Here is a 9284-nt window from a genome sequence, read left to right on the forward strand (position 1 = left end):
TAGGTATCCTCTCCCTCTGCTCCCTGACCCCTAACCCTGCAGCCAAGTCGGCTCTGTACCTAACTATGTTCAGATTCTTAGGTAGGTATCCTCTCCCTCTGCTCCCTGACCCCTAACCCTGCAGCCACTCATATCTGTACCTAACTATGTTCAGATTCTTAGGTAGGTATCCTCCCCCTCTGCTCCCTGACCCCTGACCCCTAACCCTGCAGCCAAGTCAGCTCTGCACATGAACATGTTCAGATTCTTAGGTAGGTATCCTCCCCTCTGCTCCCTGACCCTGACCCCTAACCCTGCAGCCAAGTCAGCTCTGTATATGAAGCATGTTCAGATTCTTAGGGTAGGTATCCTCCCCTCCGCTCCCTGACCCTGCAGCCAAGTCAGCTCTGTACCTAACTATGTTCAGATTCTTAGGTAGGTATCCTCTCCCTCTGCTCCCTGACCCCTAACCCTGCAGCCACTCATATCTGTACCTAACTATGTTCAGATTCTTAGGTAGGTATCCTCCCCTCTGCTCCCTGACCCCTAACCCCTAACCCTGCAGCCAAGTCAGCTCTGTACCTAACTATGTTCAGATTCTTAGGTAGAGTATCCTCTCCCTCTGCTCCCTGACCCCTAACCCTGCAGCCAAGTCAGCTCTGTACCTAACTATGTTCAGATTCTTAGGTAGGTATCCTCTCCCTCTGCTCCCTGACCCCCTAACCCTGCAGCCACTCATATCTGTACCTAACTATGTTCAGATTCTTAGGTAGGTATCCTCCCCTCTGCTCCCTGACCCCTGACCCCTAACCCTGCAGCCAAGTCAGCTCTGTATATGAACATGTTCAGATTCTTAGGTAGGTATCCTCCCCTCTGCTCCCTGACCCCTGACCCCTAACCCTGCAGCCAAGTCAGCTCTGCATATGAACATGTTCAGATTCTTAGGTAGGTATCCTCCCACTCCGCTCCCTGACCCCTGACCCCTAACCCTGCAGCCAAGTCAGCTCTGTACCTAACTATGTTCAGATTCTTAGGTAGGTATCCTCTCCCTCCGCGACCTAACCCCTGACCCCTAACCCTGCAGCCAAGTCAGCTCTGTACCTAACTATGTTCAGATTCTTAGGTAGGTATCCTCTCCCTCCGCGACCTAACCCCTGACCTCTAACCCTGCAGCCACTCATATCTGTACTCAACTATGTTCAGATTCTTAGGTAGGTATCCTCTCCCTCCGCGACCTAACCCCTGACCCCTGACCCTGCAGCCACTCATATCTGTACTCAACTATGTTCAGATTCTTAGATAGGTACCCTCTCCCTCCGCTCCCTGACCCCTGACCCTGCAGCCAAGTCAGCTCTGTACCTAACTATGTTCAGATTCTTAGATAGGTACCCTCTCCCTCCGCTCCCTGACCCTGCAGCCAAGTCAGCTCTGTACCTAACTATCTTCAGATTCCTGGGGGAAGTATAGCCCTAAAACAGGGCTCTTCAACCCTGTTCCTGGAGAGAGACCCTCCTGTAGGTTTTAACTCCAACCCTGTTCCTGGAGAGAACCCTCCTGTAGGTTTTAACTCCAACCCTGTTCCTGGAGAGAGACCCTCCAGTAGGTTTTAACTCCAACCCTGTTCCTGGAGAGAGACCCTCCTGTAGGTTTTAACTCCAACCCTGTTCCTGGAGAGAGACCCTCCTGTAGGTTTTAACTCCTGAAATGTCGGTTAATGGCTCAGCACTACCATCCGGGCAGTTCGGTCCTCAGTCTCAACCCTTTCCCAGTCTAATAGAGATGTAAAACGTTTGACCTCTGTCATTGCCAACAAAGGGTATATAACAAAGTATTGAGATAAACTTTGTTATTGACCAAATACTTATTTTCCAACATAATTTGCAAATAAATTCATTAAACATCCTACAATGTGATTTTCTGGAGAGAAAAAAATCAAATTTTGTCTGTCATAGTTGAAGTGTACCTATGATGAAAATTACAGGCCTCTCTCATCGTTTTAAGTGGGAGAACTTGCACAATTGGTGGCTGACTAAATACTTTTTGCCCCACTGTATCTCTGTCCTTTATCTCTGTCTCAACCCTAACCCAGTCTAATGGAGATCTCTGTCCTGTATCTCTGTCCTTTATCTCTGTCTCAACCCTAACCCAGTCTAATGGAGATCTCTGTCCTGTATCTCTGTCCTGTATCTCTGTCCATTATCTCTGTCTCAACCCTAACCCAGTCTAATGGAGATCTCTGTCCTGTATCTCTGTCCTTTATCTCTGTCTCAACCCTAACCCAGTCTAATGGAGATCTCTGTCCTGTATCTCTGTCCTTTATCTCTGTCTCAACCCTAACCCAGTCTAATGGAGATCTCTGTCCTGTAGGAGTGCTCCTGGGCATAGCCATCCGTACCGGATCCCCTCTCAGTCTCAACCTGGCTGAACCTGTCTGGAAACAGCTGGCTGGGATGAACCTCACCATCGCTGACCTTAGTGAGGTACTGAACCTGCACTGTCTGCTCGTGTGTGTCTGTGTTGAATGTCAGTAAATTCAGGACTTAGTTAGAAGTGTGTGTGTGTGTTGGGAGGAGGGGTGCTGTGGGAGGGAGGGAGGAGTGCTGTGGGAGGGAGGGAGGGGTGCTGTGTGTGTGTGTGGGAGGGAGGGGTGCTGTGTGTGTGTTGGGAGGGAGGGGTGCTGTGTGTGTGTTGGGAGGGAGGGGTGGTGTGTGTGTGTGTTGGGAGGGAAGGGTGCTGTGGGAGGGAGGGAAGGGTGCTGTGGGAGGGGAGGGAAGGGTGCTGTGGGAGGGAGGGAAGGGTGCTGTGGGAGGGAGGGAAGGGTGCTGTGGGAGGGAGGGAGGGGTGCTGTGTTGGGAGGGAGGGGTGCTGTGTGTGTGTTGGGAGGGGAGGGGTGCTGAGGGAGGGAGGGGTGCTGAGGGAGGGAGGGGTGCTGAGGGAGGGAGGGTGCTGAGGGAGGGAGGGGTGCTGTGGGAGGGAGGGGTGCTGTGGGAGGGAGGGGTGCTGAGGGAGGGAGGGGTGCTGTGGGAGGGAGGGGTGCTGTGTGTGTGTTGGGAGGGAGGGGTGCTGAGGGAAGGAGGGTGCTGAGGGAGGGAGGGGTGCTGAGGGAGGGAGGGGTGCTGAGGGGGGAGGGGTGCTGAGGGAGGGAGGGGTGCTGAGGGAGGGGAGGGGTGCTGGGGAGGGAGGAGTGCTGAGGGAGGGAGGGGTGCTGGGGGAGGGAGGGGTGCTGGGGGAGGGAGGGGTGCTGAGGGAGGGAGGGGTGCTGAGGGAGGGAGGGGTGCTGAGGGAGGGAGGGTGCTGAGGGAGGGAGGGGTGCTGAGGGAGGGAGGGGTGCTGAGGGAGGGAGGGGTGGGGGACTACATATACCTTCTACTGTAGTTAACAGGCTGGGTTATAGTGTTGACTACATATACCTTCTACTGTAGTTAACAGGCTGGGTTATAGTGTTGACTACATGTACCTTCTACTGTAGTTAACAGGCTGGGTTATAGTGTTAACTACATGTACCTTCTACTGTAGTTAACAGGCTGGGTTATAGTGTTGACTACATGTACCTTCTACTGTAGTTAACAGGCTGGGTTATAGTGTTGACTACATATACCTTCTACTGTAGTTAACAGGCTGGGTTATAGTGTTGACTACATATACCTTCTACTGTAGTTAACAGGCTGGGTTATAGTGTTAACTACATATACCTTCTACTGTAGTTAACAGGCTGGGTTATAGTGTTGACTACATATACCTTCTACTGTAGTTAACAGGCTGGGTTATAGTGTTGACTACATATACCTTCTACTGTAGTTAACAGGCTGGGTTATAGTGTTGACTACATATACCTTCTACAGGCTGGGTTATAGTGTTGACTACATATACCTTCTACTGTAGTTAACAGGCTGGGTTATAGTGTTGACTACATATACCTTCTACTGTAGTTAACAGGCTGGGTTATAGTGTTGACTACATGTACCAAAGGTTATTCAAAAGGTCTTAACAAGTATGCCATTTAGCCGGTCAAGTCGCATTCCGCAGATACCCTCTAATGACAGTTAAACAGAATTCAGTTAATATTACTATATTGTGCGTGTGTGTATACGCCCCATCTTCAGCCTTGGTGCTTGTTGTGTGACTGTGTGTAGAGACTAGTGTGTACTGTGGTACCGTGTGCATCTCTCCTGCGTCCACGCTGTAATCATGAGATTCTGGAACGCGTTCAGCCTGACCGTGATACAGGAAGAGGCTGTTTCCTCACAAAGCCTCTGTTGTCACGCGGGTTAGCCCCAAAGCTTTACTGAAGGTTACACAGGAATTTACCCAGCACCAGAATACAGCCAGAGAGCGTCACTCACACTCACTCAGTCATACTGTGTATACACTCTGATAGTAATCAGAGAGGACTCACATGCAAACTGTGAGTTATAACCTTCACTTAAAACAACGTCAAAAATGCATTCCTCTCCTAAGAGCCAATGAGATTCCCGTTCAAGTTCTCCTAGACTGTAGAGACAGACAGTCAAGTGAAAAACACACATTTAGATGGAAAAACACATACAACTAAAGGCAAAGGCCACTGGTCTTTTCTCGTGTCATTTTTACACAGAGTGTTGTTCTCTTCCCCTTCAGGTGGATAAAGACTTTATACCTGGCCTGATGTACATCAGAGACAATGAGGCCACGGCTGAGGAGTTTGAGGGCATGACTCTCCCCTTCACAGTCCCTAACGCCAACGGACAGGATATCCAGCTCAGCTCTAAATACTCCCACATCACCCTGGAGAACAGGGCCGAGTATGTCCGCCTCGCCATCAACTACAGGTGAAAACAACTACATATATATCACCAGTGTTCCCTCTAAACTGGGTGCTACTGATCACCAGTGTTCCCTCTAAACTGGGTGCTACTGATCACCAGTTCCCTCTAAACTGGGTGCTACTGATCACCAGTGTTCCCTCTAAACTGGGTGCTACCGATCACCAGTGTTCCCTCTAAGCTGGGTGCTACCGATCACCAGTGTTCCCTCTAAACTGGGTGCTACCGATCACCAGAGTTCCCTCTAAGCTGGGTGCTACTGATCACCAGTGTTCCCTCTAAACTGGGTGCTACCGATCACCAGAGTTCCCTCTAAGCTGGGTGCTACTGATCACCAGTGTTCCCTCTAAGCTGGGTGCTACTGATCACCAGTGTTCCCTCTAAACTGGGTGCTACTGATCACCAGTGTTCCCTCTAAACTGGGTGCTACTGATCACCAGTGTTCCTCTAAGCTGGGTGCTACTGATCACCAGTGTTCCCTCTAAACTGGGTGCTACTGATCACCAGTGTTCCCTCTAAACTGGGTGCTACTGATCACCAGTGTTCCTCTAAACTGGGTGCTACTGATCACCAGTGTTCCCTCTAAACTGGGTGCTACTGATCACCAGTGTTCCCTCTAAGCTGGGTGCTACTGATCACCAGTGTTCCCTCTAAACTGGGTGCTACTGATCACCAGTGTTCCCTCTAAACTGGGTGCTACTGATCACCAGTGTTCCCTCTAAACTGGGTGCTACCGATCACCAGTGTTCCTCTAAACTGGGTGCTACTGATCACCGGTGTTCCCTCTAAACTGGGTGCTACTGATCACCAGTTCCCTCTAAACTGGGTGCTACTGATCACCAGTGTTCCCTCTAAACTGGGTGCTACCGATCACCAGTGTTCCCTCTAAGCTGGGTGCTACCGATCACCAGTGTTCCCTCTAAACTGGGTGCTACCGATCACCAGAGTTCCCTCTAAGCTGGGTGCTACTGATCACCAGTGTTCCCTCTAAACTGGGTGCTACCGATCACCAGAGTTCCCTCTAAGCTGGGTGCTACTGATCACCAGTGTTCCCTCTAAGCTGGGTGCTACTGATCACCAGTGTTCCCTCTAAGCTGGGTGCTACTGATCACCAGTGTTCCCTCTAAGCTGGGTGCTACTGATCACCAGTGTTCCTCTAAACTGGGTGCTACTGATCACCAGTGTTCCCTCTAAACTGGGTGCTACTGATCACCAGTGTTCCCTCTAAGCTGGGTGCTACTGATCACCAGTGTTCCCTCTAAGCTGGGTGCTACTGATCACCAGTGTTCCCTCTAAACTGGGTGCTACCGATCACCAGTGTTCCCTCTAAACTGGGTGCTACTGATCACCAGTGTTCCCTCTAAGCTGGGTGCTACTGATCACCAGTGTTCCCTCTAAACTGGGTGCTACTGATCACCAGTGTTCCCTCTAAACTGGGTGCTACTGATCACCAGTGTTCCCTCTAAACTGGGTGCTACTGATCACCAGTGTTCCCTCTAAACTGGGTGCTACTGATCACCAGTGTTCCTCTAAACTGGGTGCTACCGATCACCAGTGTTCCCTCTAAGCTGGGTGCTACTGATCACCAGTGTTCCCTCTAAGCTGGGTGCTACTGATCACCAGTGTTCCCTCTAAACTGGGTGCTACCGATCACCAGTGTTCCCTCTAAACTGGGTGCTACTGATCACCAGTGTTCCTCTAAGCTGGGTGCTACTGATCACCAGTGTTCCCTCTAAACTGGGTGCTACTGATCACCAGTGTTCCCTCTAAACTGGGTGCTACTGATCACCAGTGTTCCCTCTAAACTGGGTGCTACTGATCACCAGTGTTCCCTCTAAACTGGGTGCTACTGATCACCAGTGTTCCCTCTAAACTGGGTGCTACTGATCACCAGTGTTCCCTCTAAACTGGGTGCTACTGATCACCAGTGTTCCCTCTAAACTGGGTGCTACTGATCACCAGTTCCCTCTAAACTGGGTGCTACTGATCACCAGTGTTCCCTCTAAACTGGGTGCTACTGATCACCAGTGTTCCCTCTAAACTGGGTGCTACTGATCACCAGTGTTCCCTCTAAACTGGGTGCTACTGATCACCAGTGTTCCCTCTAAACTGGGTGCTACCGATCACCAGTGTTCCCTCTAAGCTGGGTGCTACTGATCACCAGTGTTCCCTCTAAGCTGGGTGCTACTGATCACCAGTGTTCCCTCTAAACTGGGTGCTACCGATCACCAGTGTTCCCTCTAAACTGGGTGCTACTGATCACCAGTGTTCCCTCTAAGCTGGGTGCTACTGATCACCAGTGTTCCCTCTAAACTGGGTGCTACTGATCACCAGTGTTCCCTCTAAACTGGGTGCTACTGATCACCAGTGTTCCCTCTAAACTGGGTGCTACTGATCACCAGTGTTCCCTCTAAACTGGGTGCTACTGATCACCAGTGTTCCCTCTAAACTAGGTGCTACTGATCACCAGTGTTCCCTCTAAACTGGGTGCTACTGATCACCAGTGTTCCCTCTAAACTGGGTGCTACTGATCACCCAGTTCCCTCTAAACTGGGTGCTACTGATCACCAGTGTTCCCTCTAAACTGGGTGCTACTGATCACCAGTTCCCTCTAAGCTGGGTGCTACTGATCACCAGTGTTCCCTCTAAACTGGGTGCTACTGATCACCAGTGTTCCCTCTAAACTGGGTGCTACTGATCACCAGTTCCCTCTAAACTGGGTGCTACTGATCACCAGTGTTCCCTCTAAGCTGGGTGCCACTGATCACCAGTTCCCTCTAAACTGGGTGCTACTGATCACCAGTGTTCCCTCTAAGCTGGGTGCCACTGATCACCAGTTCCCTCTAAACTGGGTGCTACTGATCACCAGTGTTCCCTCTAAACTGGGTGCTACTGATCACCAGTGTTCCCTCTAAACTGGGTGCTACTGATCACCAGTGTTCCCTCTAAACTGGGTGCTACTGATCACCAGAGTGTGTGTGTAGTCTGTCCTCCAGAGTATGTGTGTAGTCTGTCCTCCAGAGTATGTGTGTAGTCTGTCCTCCAGAGTATGTGTGTAGTCTGTCCTCCAGAGTGTGTGTGTAGTCTGTCCTCCAGAGTGTGTGTGTAGTCTGTCCTCCAGAGTGTGTGTAGTCTGTCCTCCAGAGTGTGTGTGTAGTCTGTCCTCCAGAGTGTGTGTTGTAGTCTGTCCTCCAGAGTGTGTGTTGTAGTCTGTCCTCCAGAGTGTGTGTGTAGTCTGTCCTCCAGAGTGTGTGTTGTAGTCTGTCCTCCAGAGTGTGTGTTGTAGTCTGTCCTCCAGAGTGTGTGTAGTCTGTCCTCCAGAGTGTGTGTTGTAGTCTGTCCTCCAGAGTGTGTGTTGTAGTCTGTCCTCCAGAGTGTGTGTGTAGTCTGTCCTCCAGAGTGTGTGTGTTTGTGTGTCCAAGTAGGGCTGAGAATTACCAGGGACCTCACAATATATTACTCGGTGCCGATACTGATATCAATATTTTATAATACCTGGAATCACGTATCAAAATAATCGTCCAAAACTACACTGAACCAAAATAGAAACGCAACAATCTCAGGTTTTACTGACTCTCAGTTCATAGAAGGAAATCAGTCAAATGAAATGCATTCATTAGGTCCTAATCTATGGAGGTCACATGACTGGGAATACATTCATTAGGTCCTAATCTATGGAGGTCACATGACTGGGAATACATTCATTAGGTCCTAATCTATGGAGGTCACATGACTGGGAATACATTCATTAGGTCCTAATCTATGGAGGTCACATGACTGGGAATACATTCATTAGGTCCTAATCTATGGAGGTCACATGACTGGGAATACATTCATTAGGTCCTAATCTATGGAGGTCACATGACTGGGAATACATTCATTAGGTCCTAATCTATGGAGGTCACATGACTGGGAATACATTCATTAGGTCCTAATCTATGGAGGTCACATGACTGGGAATACATTCATTAGGTCCTAATCTATGGAGGTCACATGACTGGGAATACATTCATTAGGTCCTAATCTATGGAGGTCACATGACTGGGAATGCATTCATTAGGTCCTAATCTATGGAGGTCACATGACTGGGAATACATTCATTAGGTCCTAATCTATGGAGGTCACATGACTGGGAATACATTCATTAGGTCCTAATCTATGGATGTCACATGACTGGGAATGCATTCATTAGGTCCTAATCTATGGAGGTCACATGACTGGGAATACATTCATTGGGTCCTAATCTATGGAGGTCACATGACTGGGAATGCATTCATTAGGTCCTGATCTATTGATGTCACATGACTGGGAATGCATTCATTAGGTCCTAATCTATGGAGGTCACATGACTGGGAATACATTCATTAGGTCCTGATCTATTGATGTCACATGACTGGGAATACATTCATTAGGTCCTAATCTATGGAGGTCACATGACTGGGAATGCATTCATTAGGTCCTGATCTATTGATGTCACATGACTGGGAATACATTCATTAGGTC

General features: G+C 49.5%; 1 protein-coding gene and 1 long non-coding RNA gene across 3 annotated transcripts; one reads left to right on the forward strand and one right to left on the reverse strand.

Moving 5' to 3' along the window:
• The first annotated feature begins 982 nt into the window (after window positions 1-982).
• On the forward strand, window positions 983-4791 carry LOC127921670 (E3 ubiquitin-protein ligase HERC2-like). The gene is made up of 3 exons (XM_052505263.1): window positions 983-1013; window positions 2347-2459; window positions 4597-4791. Exons 1-3 carry the CDS (start codon window positions 998-1000, stop codon window positions 4789-4791), a joined length of 324 nt encoding a protein of 107 aa, XP_052361223.1. The 5' UTR covers window positions 983-997.
• Window positions 3331-3933, reverse strand: LOC127921669 (uncharacterized). 2 transcript variants are annotated; one of them, XR_008109242.1, is made up of 4 exons: window positions 3850-3933; window positions 3672-3812; window positions 3531-3624; window positions 3331-3389 (listed from the first exon to the last, which is right to left on the reverse strand). It is a non-coding gene; the product is annotated as an uncharacterized LOC127921669 (long non-coding RNA). The 2 variants fall into 2 exon arrangements; XR_008109241.1 differs by having other exon boundaries at window positions 3344-3624.
• Window positions 4792-9284: the final 4493 nt, after the last annotated feature.

This window comes from Oncorhynchus keta, unplaced genomic scaffold, assembly GCF_023373465.1.
Source record: "Oncorhynchus keta strain PuntledgeMale-10-30-2019 unplaced genomic scaffold, Oket_V2 Un_contig_23037_pilon_pilon, whole genome shotgun sequence".
NCBI lineage: Eukaryota > Metazoa > Chordata > Actinopteri > Salmoniformes > Salmonidae > Oncorhynchus > Oncorhynchus keta.

What these genes read in the sequence shown, in the direction of transcription:
- LOC127921670 (XM_052505263.1), top strand. An exon ending in CCATCGCTGACCTTAGTGAG is followed by an intron (nt 2,460 to 4,596) that starts GTACTGAACCTG and finishes CTTCCCCTTCAG; the next exon opens with GTGGATAAAGACTTTATACC.